The following is a 19,734-nucleotide window of genomic DNA, read 5'->3' on the forward strand; positions in this document are numbered from 1 at the left end:
GTTGAAATTTAAGATGTAGGACTTGATTCTTTAATTCGTCTTGTGGAAAAGAGACTGAAAGTTGTCTCTTTATATGACCCCAGTCCCCTCACCCAGTACTTGTCGATTGATTTGAGATGTCGTTTGTATCTGATGTGTTTCTCTAATTAAGATCAGGGGAGAATCATTGGCATTGAGCGGCTCTACACGCCCATCGATTGGACGGGAAGTGAGTGAGTGTTTGTGAGGAGAGTGTGGACAGCAGTGACAGGAATCAAACTGGTGGGCGGAGCCACAGCCACAGCGACACCTGATTAAGTAAGATGGTCCGTATAACATCCAGAGTCAGACTTTGTGTCTTTTTTAGGTCATCTCTGGTGCATAATGGCACACAGTCTTTTGAGAAATTAGTGTTTTATTATATCGTGGAGCAGGTGCTGAAGAACAAAAGCAGCGCCTGTGGCCTTCTGATTATAGCTTTACTTCTGGCAGCACCAGGCAGTTAAAAGCATCAATTTCCTATTTTGTTTAAGTTGTAGCTGTAATAACCGATTTTTGTAGCTGCTGATCTGCATCTATTGTAATCCATAACAAAGTATTCAATACTTTGTAATACATTCTAATGGAGGGCATTGACAACTGGAGATCAACGGCACATAAGCTCTGATGGTAATGCAATAAACATTACCTCCTCTAAACACCATGGCACCACATCCTGCTGCTTTAAATGAGCAATTGATCTGCTCTTTTGGAACATGAACAGGGTGTCTTCATGTCCAGTTGAAATGTCTTTAAACGATCAATAGTCTAGGAGAAACAGAGGCAAATTGACTTATCTCGCTTTAATGTATCAATACTCAAGATGGTGAATTCTCACAAATAAGGAGAAGTGAGAAGAAAAAAAACAGTTTAGAAAGTTTGCTCGTACTTTATTTTAGCCTGAGCTGAGCATAATGCAAAGTAAGTGTTTGGATTGTGGAATGTGCAGAACCGAAGGTATGAATCCCTTCCAGGCCACCACCACCAGAGGCACATCCCCATTGGCTGCCTCGAGGAGATTAAAGAGAATAATTGCCAGCTGATTGGCTGTTTAATTTTTCATGGACCTTTGATGCACAGGGTGTTTGTATTACCTTTATCAGCGGGCATAATAATGGGATAGAGTTTGACACACTTAAGTAAAACAGGCTTCTTCACAAAATAGAGGAGCAGCTCCTCTTCGTCTCAGCAGAAACAAACTGACTGCAGTGGGGCGTCAGTGTTTCTCCTCAGTTGTTCTTTACAGCTAATTACAATTAAAGAAAAGGTCAGTGTATCCATATGGAGGTCCAGAAAAATACAAAACGCATATCAATGCTCACACGATATTGTAATTTAAATAGAATAAATACAAAATTAAATACATGTTTTGTTGTTTTGACAGTATGGTAGACAGTTGTTGATTGAACTGTACAGAAAGTTTAGAGAATGTAGTTTTTAATTGTATTTTAATTAATGATGTTTCAAATATGTTTTGTTCTTCAATATTATGTAAAAGAAGTGATCAACATATTAGAAACACCTTCCTGTTTATGCCGTGTAGTCTAACACAACTCATCTACTAAGTATGGCCTCAAATTGTACCATTGCCTTGAGCTAACAAACAAACTGCTGAGGTAGTTGTCTCAACTAAACACTGAGCATTTCAAGTGGGATACATGTAGTGTTTATTGCATGGCTGTTGTATTACATTGCACAGATGTTTATTTTTTCAGGCACTGAGTCATTGTACATAATAAGGTAGTTGCCTATTTGTAATGGACTGATTTTTATCTCTGCGCATTATGTTTAATTTTCCCATTTTTTGGAATCCTCTGGTCTCCACTCCAGCATAAAGTGTGTTCCCCACCTCTTTGAACGCAGTATGGAAGTACATGAGAGCTAGTAGTGCCAGCTCCCTCCAGATCAGCTGCAGTTGACGGTCCCATGTTCATACCTCCGCCTGGTGACACTAATCTCTTCCTGTAGGTGACCTACCTCCTCATTCCCAATCTGTGTGTGTGTGTGTGTAGGTGTGTGTGTGTTGTGTGATGGTTGCAGCGCATGTCTCCTCTGCGGTTCCGCTTCGGAGGTCCAGGAACGGAGAGCCTCTCATGGTTGTCACTTTGAGGTGGGAGAGCAATCATTTCCTTGGACAACAGTCCCATCCTCATCCCTGCTTCCCGCCCGCTCGGATTAGTTCCTCTCGCTGAGAAGATTTGCATCCAAAATATTTCCTCCTTATTTATTTTTTCTCCATTTTTCCTGTTTTCTTTACATCGTCTTCCATCTGAGTCTCCTTTTCTCTGCCCTTCTCTGTTTCCTCTGCCTCGTTCTCCCCCCGGACGCTGTAGAGCATTTTATTACAGTTGTCAGAAAGAGTAGCAATTCTATTGTGGGGTGATTACGACAGGGTGTTTTACCCACAGATCACCAGAGCAATTAAAATCTGTAAATAAGGCTACCCATGATGCCTCAGTCCAAACAATGGGGTCCCGTAGGAAGTGTTTGTTTGAAGGAGAACTGTGGAAGAGAGAGTTTCTCTCTCTTTGACTCTCTCACTCTCTCTCTCTCTCATTAATTAGGAGGCGCTCCTTCTACCCGACACAGCTGTGTCGATGGGCAGCTTTGCACAATCGTAGTGACACATATTTCAGACACAAGATGAAGTTGTTTACTTTTGTGTAAGACCTCGCATTACGCCACTGCACTTTGTTTTGCAGCATGACAAAGATAATGCAGGACGCTTCTGTAATTGTGCTATACAGCTGTTAGGAAGAGCAGAGAGAGAGAGGCCTGAGGCAGACAAGTAGACACAATTACACTTGCACATATAGGACTAACGCACACACGCATAAAATGTGACACTTGGAGTTTGAATTTGATGGAATAGATTGATAGGATATAGAGATAGTGAAATTGAATTGGAAACATGGATATTGTTGTTTTGTTTCAACAGTACTTTGCAGTAAATTGGCACCATATTAATATTGGATTTCTTTTCCTGAGTGCTACGATTGTGGCTATTCTTTTGGCCAGGTTTTCTTATAGTCACTTGGCAATATCTCACATCGGTACCCTGGCATAACCGGAGGACAATGCTGCCAGATAACCAAGACAATGCTGCCAGAGAACATCATATTCCTTGAAGGAACAGCTTAATTAGTGCTTAAGCCAGCTTTAACCCTGGTTTAACCTCCTAACTGGCGTGGCCATTAACTGCCTGGTTCACATCAGTTCACAAAGTGATGCAAGCACCTCAAACGCCTTAACTACTTTTTAGTGTTTCTTTTTCTTTGTAGAGACAAAAGGCCTCTTTGTAGTTTCGTGGGAAGACATGTGGAACATGTCATGTATTTGGTGTCAGGATGTACGCGTACCGCTTCCGCAACCACCCCCAACCGGCTTCATAAATTACTCACGAGTGGAGTTTGGGCAGGTTGTAGCAAAGGAACCAGACAGATAGAAGGAGGGACCGTGGGAGTGCTGCAGCTCGACACAGCACCGCGATGATGCCAGGTTCCACGGGCCTCACCAGAGGCTATATGCCTTACCAAGATCCTGTTTACAGTCAGCCAAAGAAGCTGCCAGCCATCCATTTCCATAACGCTGCCTGCGGTCCTCTGCGGAAACTAATTTCTCTCTGCCGGAGATGCACCATGATGTTGCCTGCTCTGTACCCGTCTCACTTTGCAATTCTGTGTCTTGTATTTCTCTCTTTTGTCTCCATCTGTTTCCCCCCCCCCATCTCATCTTTCCATCACACTTTCTTTTACTGTGCCTCTTTTTCTTGGCTATCTTCCAGCCCTTACAATCAAATTCTGTCCTTTCCTGTATTTCATATGAGTGATTGTTGAAAGTATTCCAGGTACATGTTGTCACTGAAGATGTAACAAGATTGTTGGCATAACAAGGTGTCCCATGGTAGCGCTTAACATATAGGTCAATATAAAAGTTGCATATAGGTTAATTTGTGTGTTTTATTTCAATGAGTGTAGGCAGGCAGCTTGTACTCCACCTCTCCAATGGGTTAGTGGAAGTGTTTGTCTTTTTTTATCACAAAGATTATTATGAGGAAGTGTGTGTGTGTGTGTGTGTGTGTGTGTGTGTGTGTGTGTGTGTGTGTGTGTGTCATTCTGCGTGTTTTTAAATCCTTATTCAAAATATGTATACTTTGCATAAATCTTTTTCTGCTCCTTTGTTGTGCAAATATTTAATAGATTGTTGTCATAAGTGTACTTCATCCGTTTCACTATTTGCATGGTGTCATCTTCTATCTCTGTGCATGTCAGTGTGCCGTGTCCACTCTGCTGTGTATTTGTGGTTGTGTTTCTACACTCGGCACATCTCTGCTTGAGCCTGCCATCTTCAGCCTTTTCCCCTTGTTCTGTTCTGTCATATGTTTGTGCAGATTTTTTTTTTTTTTCAGCTTGAGCCACTTGTGTAGTTGCCATGTTCATGTGCCTGTACATCAGTGAGCATCTGCTCTTTCAACAAGGTCCCCATGGCCTCAAATGTCAGAGCAAGCAGCTGCCAGACAAGTGCATTGTGCAGCAGGCTTGTGTTTCGCCTCCTCCCATCCCTCCACTTCTTGTTCTGTGATGTTAACTGTGATTGAAAGTAAGTAGGCAGCAGCAAGTGAGGGAGAGATGAGGGGAAGGGTCGCTGCTTTTTACAGACTTGGACTCCTGTAGTTTGGAGGAGTACTGTTGTTGCTGTTGCTCAGTGCCTGGCTGTTCTCCAGGGCTTTAGGGTCAGGTGGGAGGAGATGTTCTGTTGTGCATTAGGTAAGGCTTCTTCTGCCCTCTTGTGTGAAAGACCACTACAATGGGAAGCCATTTGAAGCGTGTCCATATTGTAGTCCATGAACTATAGGGTATCAGGGGACAAACTGCGTGTGCACATTTATCCATATGTGTCTCAGTATGTGTGTGTGTGTGTGTGTGTGTGTGTGTGTGTGTGTGTGTGTGTGTATACACGCATAGGTTTGAATTTGCTTGTATATGCTCTTATACTGTATACCTTTTACAGTATATGTCTGCATTGACAGTGTAACATTTTTGACAATGTTGATCCCCTGGTGCACTTCACAGGACAGATGGTGCTACACAATGACATAGGATGCCTGTGTCAGAGTATATGTGGGCTTGTTGCATGTCTGTGTGTGTTTGTGTGTGTTTGTGTCTGTGTGTGTGTGTGTATGAGCGAGTAGTCGCAGGATAGGAGCACTGAGGCGGAAGAGATGGAGGGCGAAGAGACAGGCAGGTACCCCCCAGGAGGTGCCTGGGGGGCAGTGGGCCAGGGGTAGCCCCTCCAGCTTCCCCCCCAGCACACTCTGCTCTGCTCTCAGACACTTCTATTGATTTGTTCAGCAGATATGACCACAGGTTAGCTGCTCTGCTAAGTACTGCTCTTTTCACCTCCCTTTGCCTGCAAACAAAGGCTGGACACAGGCTGCATTTGATGTCAGGTGATGTTGTACTCCTTGGCATTACATTTTCTAGCCGCACTACCTATAGACCCCCTCCCTGGCACAGAAGATGTATGGTGTATATTATTTTCATGTTGCCATCAGGGGGCACTGTTAGACTCACTCCTGCCACGTAAACGACCCAACCGGCACCTGGCATACCTCCCTATTGTCGGCTCCTGAGGCTGTAGGAAGCCATGAGTTCACTGCTTTGGCAGGTCTACAAGCTGTGAGAAAAGGCACTTTAGAGGAGGTGTCAATCAATCCACCACCTTCATCTACAGGATCCCAGAAAGTAGAAATTCTGTGTTAAATCAAGCCCAAAGTGGATTAGTCCACACGGCAGCTTGAATTGTGCCTGTATTTTGCTATATGTGATCAACATGTGTAGCGAAGTGTAGAGTTTGAACCTGACAGATGTAGATGGAAGCCAAAGCAACTCTTGATCAGCTTAAGACAGTTCATCTCATTGCCAAGCTCTTATGTGATCGGAAGTCAGTCGGCAGCACCCCTGTGCTCGCTGACAGGTGGATGAATCGAGTCTTCAAAAGGCCTCATTGGTGACACATTAACATGAGCCGAGCTTCCTGAAGTACTCCGAATTTTGAGCTGTCACAGGTGGCAGATGAGATGAAGCTACTATGCTGCTCTGCTTGTTTCGTAACATAACCCAACTCATGTTGAGAAGAAAATTGGCACCTGCTTGACACCTATTAAAAGACGTTTCTGAGATTTGAGAGAGGGTTGTTGTAACATGCCTTGTATTATTAATTAAAACAACCTCCTCTGAGTCATCATGAGCTTCTCATGAGCTTCTCATGTGCCCGATGACAGAACAGGTGTGAAGGTAAAACAAATAACAGAGAAAAAAGGAACACCACAAGGGCGTGGGTGGAATACAACTTCCCACGCTTTAGTTGCAAGCAAGTATGTCCTTACAAGACACTGCAACATACTTTGTCATTGTTAATTAGGAAACTGCAGTGTAGGACAGCATAATACCAAGTCGTCATATCATTGTTTTTCTTTCTTCTTGCACATAGTCACATGTCATTTATCATGCCAGAGTTGTTAGTGTGTGTTAAACTGGTGTTCTCGTGGATGAGAAATGGAGGCTATTACCAGCCATGTCAGCCATAAGAAATAAAATGCTTTCCAGGCTGAGGGCTGCCTGCACAATGGGACTGAATGGGACGCGCGTCTTAAAAGATATCAATAATTTTGAATGGTCATATTTCAGACGTCACGTATTCTTGCAATGCAATGACAAAAGTGTAATTTTACTTTTCACTAACTTTGTGAGTGCAGAAAATGCAGTACCTCAATGTTATAAAAAGGTAAGTTGGTAGCCATCTCATGTTTCACACGCCCCTTCAAACTCCAACTGTATGCCTGTTTGCTATAAATGGTTGATTCATTGACGTACGTTTCTTACAGAAGGAATATAGGCAACATGAGCCGTGCCCAAAGTGCATGTGCATCAACAAAACAATGAATACGTCAAACAAATACAGATAAACAGGATGTAATGAAAGAAGAACAGCACAGGGATATGATCGACACATGCCGCTAAGGGATATTGGCAAATTTTGTGAATTGGCATGCAACCTTATACAACCCCTTTTTAAGAAGCGCTTCATTTCTCTACCTGGTGTATAGCGAATGATTGATTGATTGACTGATTAATCTGTGGCAAAAAAAGTTTTTGCCACCTGCATAATTGAAGATGGAGTATGACTTAAACTTGCACACAAAGAAGTAGTGGTACATTTCTCGCCGGGCTCCAAGGCATTCGTGGCTTTAGCTGTTTTGCTAGCTACCAATACCACTTACCTGCAACATGAACGGGGAGGACAGGGACTAATTGCTGGGACAAATGTACCCAACTGTGGGGTGTGCAGTTGTCTGGGCCCGGTCCAAGCCCTGTTTATCTCAACCTCTGTTGGCAGTCATACACACACCACACACGCTATGCTCTGATTTAACCAGAGGCAAAGTCCCCGCCAACCCCCACTCTCACTCATCAAAGATTCATAAAGGCAAGGTTCTCAATGATTTTCTGTCTCTTCCCGTATTCACAGCTTGTTGTCCTCACCCTCCCTGTCTCCTGCCAGTCAGACAGCGGAAGTCAGGCAGAATTACGGCTGAAGTGGCCGCTGGCTTCCAGAGAGTGAGTGAGTGAGTGAGTGAGTGAGTGAGTGAGTGAGTGTGTGTGTGTGTGTGTGTGTGTGTGTGTGTGTGTGTGTGTGTGTGTGTATCTATCAGTGTTTGTGTAGTTTTGGGGGTATTTGTTTGCACTGTCAGATGTGTTGCCGTGGTGCGACTCAGGGGTAGGACATGGGCAAGAGGGCGAGGGCACGAATGGACAGTGACATGTCGATGTTCTACCAAAAATGTTAGGAGCCCCCATGCAGGCGAAGGAGTCAGGCCCCGCCCGCTCCTCGCTTCCCCTCATGCACTCCTTCCGCCGTTCTTTGTCTTCCGCCCCAACCCTTGAGCCCTGTGCGTCATGACAGCTTCCACACTGGATCTAAAACTAGCTCATTCAGAGCCCCAGTCACCAGGCCCAGGGCACACCATCTGTAGCCCTCGGAGTCCTTCCGTGTGTGCGTGTGTGTGTGTGTGCGCGTGTGTGTGTGTGTGTGTGTGTGTGTGACACTACGTAAGTGTGTGTTTACCTCCTTATTTATGTGTGTGTCCGTTTGCGTGCAGGCTTACAAGGGTGTGTGTGTCTGTGTGTGTGTGTGTCTGCGAACCCAAACCACCGTGCCTCAGCCTGTTAGTCTTGCTACTTACCAGGCTTAGCCAGATGAGGGCCACTCAGCCCGGATCTAATTCCTTCGACTCTGGCAGCACTTCACTGCTGGCTCCTTTTTGCCTCTCAAGTGTGCATCTGTGACCTTGGCTGACATCGGAGGGGGTTAAACTGTGGACTTGGAGATGTGGCCACAGCGATTGAGTTGTAAGCTAGTTTTTGGATCAGTGCTTCCACATAGCCATCTGTGCTTCTATGGGGCTCAGAAAGAGGTTATCCCTCTTTTACTCCCCACAGCTGACCCTGGATCAGCAGTAAATGCAGAGACTTTGGTAAGAAGCATCCTCTCTGGGTGAGGTAGTGCAGAGCAGGGGACGTTTGTGCAGTGAAAAGTCATTAAGAGGGGAAACTAATGAAGAGTTGATCTCTGTTACAACCTCATCTGTAATCCCTCTGTTACATTGTGCCAAACTCTGCTTGTGCTTGATGTCTTCTTGCTGTCCTTTGTGGCAGACAAGCTAAGCCCGTGTCACCTTTTTCTTTGACGTTTGTTTGACTCCCATCAGAGTATGAGCAACGACTGTGCCTCTATAGACGAAAGGTTGTGTTCTACGCAACACAGCCCTTGGTTATGTCAGTAGTACGGTTATTTCCTAAAGCCCTGATATTGTCACTACAAACAGAACACTATTAAGTACCAGTTAGACCACAAACAGCTTGTCTTTCAACACCCAGAACAACATTCAATGAATGATTTGCACACACACCAACACAAACAAACTCATCTTCATAGGCAGGTACATGTGTACACCCACACCCACACACACACCATTATACTGCATTCCCTGGCTCGCTGTGTGCACTCTCTGCATCCTGTTTGGTGCAGCGCCTCAGGGCCGAGCCTGGCTGCTCTTCCAAACAAATTGCTGGCTTTTTGCCGTGTTTTAAATGCAGAGGCCCTTTAATTACACTATTTACTTAATAGGGTGAAACAAAACTCGTGTTCACGCAGCAGGAGCACCAGGTGATGCAGAAGTTCAAACACCTGGCGGGAAGCACTCCTCTGGCATGGACGCATATAGCGTACACATGTACGCATGAATGCGCTACACACCCACATTGCTGTGCTACAAATACAATAGCCCTCTCTCAGGCTTGGATGACAAGCTGCACTGAGTTTAGGACTTTTTCTTTTGTTTGTTTACAGAAAAGCATCTGGGAAAGTGCGACTCATAAGTTACTCTATACCCAGCCTGACATTTTCAGAATGGGTTCTTTCCGTTCTGTAAATAGAATGGTAGTTTTAGTTGTTGACTTATTGAGGATGCCCATGTGGGAATGTAAACAGCTTCTATGTCCATTCAAAGCTTAAGTAAAAAGAGAAACCAGCTAAAATTGGACTATAAGTCCAAAGTCCTGCCAAAAAAAAAAAACAATCATGGCAATTTTGTCTAGCATACACATACAATATCACTATTAACAAATGTTCCATTTTTTTGTTTTTTTGCTATTTGTTTTTACAAGAATGTCTCCTCTGTGCTCATGGTCATATTATAGCCTACGCCTGGACCGGTCCAATTAATGGGGTTTAAGATTCATGGCTCTTTCAGTAGGGCGTGTCTACTGTCACTGGTTTGCTTAGCCTATTGTGTGATCTCATCATGACAAGGGATGTCAACAATGAGGTGACCTTTTGTATCCAGTTAGAACAACATCTCATATTTATTCAAAGAATAACACTCACAAAGAGTTGACTGTTTGTTTTCACGCTTTATTTAAAGGGAACAGCACATTCAGTGTCTCTCTCTCTCTCTTTTTGTATGCAGTTACATGTTTCTGGAACCCAATATCTGTTGTGCAACAGTTTAAAACTTCTATCTCACAGTTTCACTTTACAAAAAGACTTCAGAACATAACACCACATCCCCTGGAGCTATAGAAGGATGACTTGTAACCAGGCAATTGAAGTTACAAAAGACTATAATTAGCTGGACCCGCTTGACCCCGCCATTGTCACCTGAAGACAGGTGGGAATTATGCCAACGTTGAATCGACCTTATCATGTGACTGGGGTCAGGTGTCGTCCAATGGCTCGGCTGTATAGCTGTCGAGGCGAGCCTCATCCATCACCAGCCTTATTGCACCGTTCAGATGATGCCCACAAGGCACTGACGCTTGGCCAGGAGGGAGGGGGGGGGCGCATGCGATGGATGGATGGGATGAGGGTTCAAAATTATCGTTTTACAAGAACACTCTTCGAACAAGTTTTCACAGCAACGGGTTTGCCATTGCCCTGGAAAACTAAGAGTTAGTGCTCCCAACGCCACAGTAACCCTCTTCCTGATTCCCTAACAGCAGATTTACGGCCTTCGAAAGCCGAGCCGTGAAAAAGTGCAATCACTCGCAGGCTCGTAACCTCCTTACCCTCGCCATCAAGTCCTCTTATTGCTCCATTTTCTCTCCTGGGCTTTATAAATACACAGCGTCATCAGGAAAAACTTCAGTGTCTCTTTAGAACCAGCTCTAATTAGTTTTGCCTGTATATATCAAAATGTTTCACTGTGGTATTTGGCCATGTGTGGCTCATTTGCGGCGATGATGGAGAGGGTTGTTTTGTTGAGCTAGGCGGCCGTCCCTACTTAGTGTTGTCTTTGGGGTGTTACTGGCAGGGCCTAGAGTAAACGTTTGTTTTTTTGTGTGTTTTTTTTTTTTCACTTTTCCTTCAAGCCAGCTGCTTCTGTTGAGCTAGCCTGTAGCCTGGCACAGGTGGCTGGTAGGCCAAAAGCCGCAGCAACCCTCATTCTTCCCAAGTCAGCCTGGAGCATACACACACACACACACACACACACTCACACACACTCTCTCTCTCTCTCAGATGCACACACACACATATGCTCTCTGACTCGCTCTCTCTGACTCTTTCTCTCTCTCAAACACGCACACACACACACACAGATCCAGAGCCTTAGGGGGTGATCTGTCTCTCCACCCTTGTCGGAAGAGTAAACGGCCAGGAGGGTCCTATCTGTTTGTCCTTTTCCTGCCTCTTTTTTATTAGAACCTGATTGCATTTTAACAATAGTTGTCTGCTCGTAAATTTTGCGCCTGTGTTGACATTAGGCCACATTCCATCCCATTGCCTGAGGAGAAGAGGGAGCAGGCCAGGGTGTTCGGTAATTTGTTACGCTGTTAAGCACCTAATGGACGTCCACCTGGTTTTTGAGAGCAGTAGCTGTAGTTCAGAGGCTTGCCTCCTTTGCACTTCCAGACTGCAATAGTGTTTTATTGCCTCCAATTATGAAGGCTATTTAGAGGCTACCTGGCTTTGTGTGTGTTTTTCTGTTACATCTGGTTCACCCTGCTCTAGACGGGGCAGCCAGCCAGGCCACATCAAACACTTTGTGCAGGTACGATGCACCTTCTCTGTTTCTGCTGTGGACTCCAACTCTTTGTACAGTGCATGCACTCCATGAAAACTCAAGGCCCCGCATTCCAAGCTGGCTGGAGATGCCATTAATTAGACTTATTTGTTTCATGTGGTTTAATGAGCAGCCTAGACTGCAGCTGGCAAGAGGGACTCCTCACAGGCCCACCCAAAGGCACCCATGCTCCCTGGCAGAATCATTGTTCCCAGCAGCAGTAGAGCCATTGTGGCACGTGGGGAAGAGTGTTGAACGCACCACGCAGCACCCACCTCTTCAGAGAACCCCCCCCCCCCCATTGCTAATGCATTTTTGTGTGGTTTCCACAACCATTAATTAAAGGGAAAAGGAGTGCATCAGATGTTAGTTTTATTAGCCTAGGCTCCTTAGAGAGAATCAAAATGAAAGGAACATATGTCATGCATTTGATGACGCCCCCACCCTTCTCTCTGTTTCTCTCTCCACAATTGCCCACCTCACATACTCACAAAGTGTACAGTCAGCAGCTGTCTGCAGACACAATAGCATTTGATTGATCCTGAGGAAACGGTTAAGACGCGGCCCTGCCCACGCTTTCTGGCTGGCTGGCTCACATTCTGCACCACTTTACATTTAACGCTGAATGTGGCAGTGATTGGGATAATGGGAGTTGGGGATGGTGGGTGGGGATCTGAGGCTCTGTTCAGGCTCTAATGAGGACAGCCCAGAGAGTTCACAGGACCCTTGGAGTCATGGGTGGTGTAGGTTGAGATCCAAAGCTCGACACTTCACAGGTCGGGGCTTGTTCTTAATGTCTCCCTGTTACATTGCCCTCTGCATGACATCACTAATATCTTGCACAACACAGTAGGAAGATAAGTATGTAGATAAATGCTATCTGCCTGTCTCTCTCTCTCTCTCTCTACCATATATAACTGCATGATATGCAAAGACAGATGTGCTCAATCACTCATTTCTTACTCAACACTGCACAGATACTGAACGTACATGGATAATATACTTTTGTTTCTCTTCCTGCAACGTGATTGCATGCCTTACCTTCAGGGGGAGGCTGATTTATGAGACACATGCCTGTTTTTTCATGACTTGTTTGATTGCATTCTCAGCTATCGGGCACTCAGGTTGCCAAGACCATAAAACTTCACACCTGCACAGGTTTGCTTTAGAGTCAGATGGAGCGCAGGCTGAGCATGAGGAAGCAGGTGACCTGAGGTATTCTGCTTCCCTTGATCAGCACAGACGTATAATATAGCTCAACGTTAACACGGATGATTGATTGATGTTCTGTGCTTTTTCATTTTAACACAGGCTTTATTATTTGGTCAGGTGTAGCTAATACGTAGGGCATGGCACATATTTTTGAAGATGTTGCAATGCACATGTTCATAACGTAAACAAGAGCCATGTCTAATTAATCTTTTGTCTTTTTTTACCTTCTCTTTTTTCTGTTTATGAAAACATTCAGGTAGCTGTAGCCAAATACGTTATCTAATAAGTACAAGTTTTAGTCTTTGAATTTAACTGTAAATATCATCTTATTCGTACGTTTTATTTTCTAATGTCCATTGAAATATATACACATTTTATAAGATACATTTGTAAGGTGGACTGAGTGGATACATTTACAGGACTGGATTTGATAAAATGTGATCAAACCCCAACCTAAAACCTCCCAATACTTTTGTTTAAGGTGCTAATGTTATATTTCATACAAAACTTCCAAACGACACATTTTACACATTGTTGCAACAGAACGCTCATTTGCATGACTCTCACACAAAAACATCAAGTTTAGAAATGATATCTGAGCCTCTGTATATTCCTTCCAAAAAGACTCCACCCTTTTAACCCTAAAATGAGCTCCTGAGTCGAGCAGCCCAAGCTGTCTAGTCCCATGTGGTTACAAATGACCCCCTGTAGCAATAATGCAATAAGCGTTGTCTCCTATCTACGTTTTCAGGGTTCTTTTTCACTTGGCCTGACACAATTGTGCATTTATCAGTGTAATTGCAAGAGTCGGAAGCACTGATGTTGTCTATTAGGCGGATTTCCATCCTGTTAAGAGCAGAGGGCCTTTTAATGTATGGCCCTGCTTGAGTGAACTGCTACACAATTACACAGCGGCCAGAGATTGAGTGGGCTGATGATGCTGATGATGCTGATGATTGTGATGGCAACGATGATATTGGACCACCCTGCACTCTTCTAACAAGCCTTTCAGAGAGAGACTAAGAGTGAAACAACAAAGTGAAACCGAGGTTAATCATTTTATTTACTCTCTCTCTCTCTCTCTCTCTCTCTCTCTCTCTCTCTCTCTCTCTCTCTCTCTCTCTCTCTCTCTCTCTCTCTCTTTCCCCACCCTTCTCTTCCTCTCCCTTTCCTTTAACCAAGTGAGCCTGGACCGTAGAGCAGGGGGGGGTGGCGTAAATCGATGAGGAGCGCATTACAGTAAAACGTATTGATTAGGAGACCTGCGAGCAGTGTGTTGGTCGCGGAGATGGTGGAATGATGCAATGCTTAAAGGAATTTATCCTTTGACTTTTACATTAACCTTTTATTGACTGCTTTGCCTGTCCATAATTAACACTCACTTTAGCTAAAGTGGTTAGTTTGAGCGCAAAGGGGGCTCCGGACCTTATTGCAGCGAGGGCCGTGGAGCTCCCGCCCCAGCCGCAGTTCAAGTGCACTGTGCTGCGTGGAGGGAAAGGCCTCTGTGGAATAGAGGCGATAGAATCCTAGATACCTTTCACATTAGCATACCATTTGAGCGGGGGCCTGCCAGGCTATAAGGTTTCAGGGCAAATTGAAATGAGTGATTGTGTTGCCAATCTCTCTTGACCGAGCGCCAGATGGGATAGTTAGGCCCATATCTGTCTGGGGTTAATCCATTGGAACAGCCTGGACTCACAAACACATTCGCTGCCTCCTGCAACCCCCCCCCTCCTCTACAAACCTCTTTGTCTTTGACCTTAACTTTAAGGTGGGCTGCTCTGCCATGGGAAAGTCTTGTTTGTACGCCACTGTGGCTTACACTGAATTTCTAGCAAGAGCCCTGGAGAGCTTAAGGCACCTCGCTCGATATTGACTTTTTGTTTGGTTCCATTTTAGCAGTCAAGGGACGGTACGCTGTGAACAATGGTAGATTGTGTAAAAGTGTGTGCTGAATTACCTACACTATATTATCTTTGATAGTGTTCCAGTCTTGATATCTTTTATATCTTTGGTAACCCAGGAGCCTTCTATTTGCAAGCTAATGTTGCACAGATCCCTTGTCAGATAAATGCAGCAGCTCTCATGAAGGCGGCTGGTCAGGTTTGTACGGCATGTAGCCTTTCAGAATGAGTCAGGGCAGCAGGAAAGAGGCGAGTGTTTTCTCTCATACTCGACTGCATGAATACTTAATCAGACCAAATCAAAGGCCTGGTTTCCCAAGGCCTGTGGTGTCCTCAAGCTGATGTCAGCAGCACCACACAGTGTGACTGGGTGCTGTCTGGGTCAGTTTTTCACTCTCTCTCTCTCTCTCTCTCTCGCACACTCTGTAGATATGTATGCCAGCCATGTCCTCCTTCTCCTCCTCCTCCTCCTCCTCCTCCTTCTCTGAAGTGGCGCTTCCTTTAATTCGCACCCTAAATAAATGATGAGAACATTTAAACACACGGCTCGTCGCAAAGCCCCAAGGTCGCCTAATCGTATTATTTATGAAGTGATGTGCTACATAATGGTACTTAGTGCATGTTAACAGATGCTATTATCAGGCCCTGATCCAGAGCGCAGAAGATATATTGGAACAGTGGATGTTAATGCTGCTCCTCACCACTGTAATGCAGCAGCTCTTTAAAGGGCTAACCGCACCAAAATGCAGCACTTAGGCCGAGAGCCAGTCGAACATTAAGTGGCTCCGGTGAAAATATATAACCACAAATTGTGGCGGCCCCCGGCTGTCCCCTGACAACTTTAACATCCCCTCATCCATCCAAAACCGGCCATCATATCCTTCTCTTCAGCTCTCTGTGCCTTCCCCATCCCCTTCTTTAGTCACTGGCCACAAGGTGGTGGTGGTCTTGTGTGTGTGTGTGTGTGTGTGTGTGTGTGTGTGTGTGTGTGTGTGTGTGTGTGTGTGTGTGTGTGTGTGTGTGTGTAGGTTGTTTGAGGTTTTTTGGGGTGTGGATGGGGTAAAGGAATATGATAGAACCAGACCCTGGTATCATGACTGAGTGGGGAGTAGAAATGGCCTTGTGGCTTTAGAAGGAAATCTTAGGCCACCACACACACACACACATACTACACACGCTACACACACAAATGCCATCCTCCTCCTCTCCCTCGTTCACCTCCAGGTCAGGGGTCACTCTTGTCTGTCAAGAGGCAGAGGGAGGGCAGATTTACAATGACAGCGGAGAGCAACACCAAGTCACTGCAGTAAATATTTACACTGGTCTGACAAAAGATGTGGCTACGGTCTGTGGGGGTTCCAAGCACTGTAGAAATTACAGCTAACCCCAGATTATTAATCACATGAAAATAACGTGATAACGTCGTGATTGCAACGACGAGAGAGTGATGTTCTTCTGAAAGCATCCTGCTGTGTGTGAGTAGAATGAATGGGGCATTAATCACAATACATGATATCATGATTTCTCATCAGCTTGATGCTTTCCTGATGCGTCAGTGTCTCCCTGTCGCTCGGCTCCATTTATCTCACAGACTTGAAGGTTTTGAAACAGAAATGGCAAAAAAAAAAAAAAAAGGAAGTGCAAGTCGCATAAAAATCAATAGTTTGAATATCATTAGCAAAATGTAGGGTGAAGATGCTTTAATCAGAAGCATTTGTACAAAGAGATTCCAGTCTCCTTTGTGCACACCTATCACACAGACACACTTACTCTCTCATATCCTGGAGGTTTTAATTGAGGCCAGTATTACTAGCGGTCATAAAAAGGAGAGGAAACACACAAGCCGACTGCTTCCTGGTCAAACACACATTACCCACTGTGTGTTTAGGGAGGAGTTAACACACACACATATCATTGACTTAACAACTTGACATTTCTGGGGTCGACCGCTTTAAAGACCCCATCAGTCAATACAGATGATCCAGAAAGGAAGATTCCTGTTCTTCGCCCACTACAATCCTTCTGTGGTCAACTGGCACGACTTCCTTTAGAATAAATACAGTTGCAATTACAGAAGGATGAAGAAACCTAACTCTTGATGATTTGAGAATGTTTTGCTTCATATGGATTTGACTTGGTACAGAAGTGCCCACATCTCAAAAAAAAGGAAAGCACTGGTAGAAAGTTTAGCGAGCAACCTGAGACGTGTGCCCTATTACTGATGAGTGTCTACCAGTTGGTTTTGATGGGAGGGAGGAGTTAATGGGTGCGCTTGTTTCCTGTGTCCTGTCGCCTCAGGTGCCACTCAAGTCTGGCGCAGACATTACCCCCTGAGGAGGCCCCAGTGGACCGGCCCTTCTGGGGTGTGGATGACCCCAACATGCCGCTGCCCTTTGATCTGGCTGACATCATCAACAGAGTGGAGTCACTGCTCTGGAGGTGGGCCCCGAGATGTTGAAGTGTGGAAATTTGAGTTGTATATACGCATTGTATACATACAACTTGTTTACTTATTACTCATCTGTGATTTAATGGTCATTTTATGTATTTATTAGTTTTATTTTCAGATAAATTCACACAGCGACAAATGGCAAAAACAACTTTTTCAGCATTGGGAGCTGCCCAAGGCAGAAGTTTGTCCTGGCCTTGACCGCTTCAACACCTGCTTTCACACATATTTTACATACACACTCTACAATATGCTCAGCAAGTCCTTTCACAGACTCCAATAGTAGATGTATTCAGTGGTATTCAGTAGTATGGGTGTTTGGAGTGGCCAATACATTACACTTGCTGAAGTTCGACAATGTCAGGCTTCCTATTGATCAATCATAAAACAGTGTCCAGTATCCTGGGCCCCTCTAGACCTGCATTAAGGCTTTTCAACCACTTGTTGTCACAGAGCAAGCCTTTGAATGGCCAATATATAAACTCAACTGAGCTTCTGTAAATATATTAAGCTCACAATTACGTCGCAACGTTAAGATAACCTCACCGGAGGCCTCATGTCCAATCATAACATATATTTGTCCTCTTATTCAACAGGATGTGAAGGATGGATAGAGGAAGCGAGAAAGAAAGACAACGAAAAACCCACCAGCTTCTCTGAATGCCCCCCCCCCCCCCCCCCCCCATCAGCTGAGAGGACAGACACCTCTGTTGTGATCCCACCAAGATTGATTTTGTTTTGATTGGTTCATCTACACCCCTCCCATCCACCCCATCCCCTACTCCACTGACCCCGGCATCTCAGCCACCCCTGCTTGGAGTTGGCTTGAAGGAAACCCAGACCACCACAATAGAACCAGAATAGTGCTTTAGTAACATGCCAACAACGCAAGCTTAGCGACGAGCTACTAGTGTCACGATGGTCTAACGAAACATAATAATAACGGAACCTGCATTTGAGTGTTAGCATACATTGTGTAACTATTTATTATTTCAGTGTATTCTGTTACTTAATCTCATGTAACCCAGACATGCTTTCATCAATAGATTAACTCATTGTCAGTATTTACAGTACATACATATATGCTTTCTATTTGTCACACAGTGTTATAATACAGTATACAATAGTAAAAAGAAACTCACTTTGCTCACATAGTATTTCATTCTTCACTTGTGTATATTGTAACCCCCTTTTACTGTGTTCAGAAATAGAATGAACCTGAAGCGACCAAAGAAAGATTATTGTAAGAAAGTCATGAATGTCACCCAATGGAGAGCATGAAGAATGTGCTGTTTAGTGTTTTACGACGTGATTGTGTGCTTGTGCCATGCGGAGGTGTGACAGCCTGTATGTGTGGGTGTGTGTGTGTGTGTGTGTGTGTGTGTGTGTGTGTGTGTGTGTGTGTGTGTGTGTGTGTGTGTGTGTGTGTGTGTGTGTGTGTGTGTGTGTGTGTGTTTGTTTGTGTGCATTTAGCCATGTGAATATACATGTGATCAGTTGTCGGCCTGTGTGTTCGTGCACGCTTTCTCTCCCACATGTCTACATGACGGTGCGAGTGTATGAATGTGATAGTGTGTGTGTGAGCCTGTAGGCAGCCTGCCAGTTGTTTGTTCTTGAAGATATGCATAGGGAGAAACAGAGGCTAGCAGCGGGGCCCCTGCGCCTCTACTCTGATGAAAGGCAACACTGATAGAATGACCCGGAACACAACCGCCGTTTCTTATAATTACAGCTGTTCAATCGCTTTTAATTACTCTTAAAGTGTGTAGAGCACCGCATTCCCCTGTAATGCTGCAGGCCATCCGAGAAAGCGAGAGAAAGATCCGGCGCTTCTGACAAAATCCACTTTCAAAACAGCTAAAAAGGGTGGAAAAGGGGGCCGACGTCAGAGCAGTGTAGAAGCCCTACTTGTTTGATTCCTTTTCTCTATCTAGTTCATGATGAAGTAGAGACGCTGTTTACTATTAAAAATGCAGAATGCACTCCTTTTTTTTACTTCTGAAGTTTCCAAGACGTTAATGGTTGCCAAACGCTGTTCTTCTTGCTTCTTCTTTTGCTGCGCCTCTCTTGTTTGTTGTTGTCAGAGATTTGTTTGTAGATCGGCAGTAGCGTTGACTTGTTTGAATCACTCTGTGCTCCCTGTGCCACAGCTTGTCTGTCTGAAGCAATAGGAATGGCAGAAAATAAAAATAAAAAGTGTGTTTTATCCAGCAACCTGCGTCCCTCTGTTCTCTGTGTGCTTTTGTCCACTATTATTTTTTTAATTCCTGCTGGATATTACGACAGGTACAAAAGCGTCTTCTTACATGAACGCGTGTGTGTTCCAGTTTAGATGTTGATTGGTTGTATTTCTCCTAATGTTTCTGACCTGACCTTAAACCTAGACAAGCCATGCAAGCATGTGTCTCATTGCTCTGCCTCTGTGGTGGAGGTGAGTTACTGTGCTCTGAAGTAGCCTGTTCCTAGAATCTCTGTCTCCCTCAAGATAAAGAGAAATAGTACTTACATGCAAAGTAGGCCAAAAAATA

At 44.6% G+C, this 19,734-nt stretch overlaps 1 protein-coding gene across 1 annotated transcript in view; it reads left to right on the forward strand.

Annotated features, from left to right (window-relative positions):
* fto (FTO alpha-ketoglutarate dependent dioxygenase) overlaps positions 1-17,884 on the forward strand; it is a 113,716-nt gene extending 95,832 nt beyond the window's left edge. Inside the window, exons 9-10 of the mRNA XM_068730185.1 lie at positions 17,056-17,196; positions 17,803-17,884. Of these exons, the coding sequence (XP_068586286.1) occupies positions 17,056-17,196; positions 17,803-17,809 (148 nt within the window). The 3' untranslated portion in view covers positions 17,810-17,884. The remainder of the gene's footprint in view (positions 1-17,055; positions 17,197-17,802) is intronic.
* Positions 17,885-19,734: the final 1,850 nt, after the last annotated feature.

The sequence above is a fragment of the Cebidichthys violaceus genome, unplaced genomic scaffold (genome assembly GCF_023349555.1).
Source record: "Cebidichthys violaceus isolate CVI_PGR_0920_01 unplaced genomic scaffold, fCebVio1.0.p SCAF_5, whole genome shotgun sequence".
Lineage (NCBI taxonomy): Eukaryota > Metazoa > Chordata > Actinopteri > Perciformes > Stichaeidae > Cebidichthys > Cebidichthys violaceus.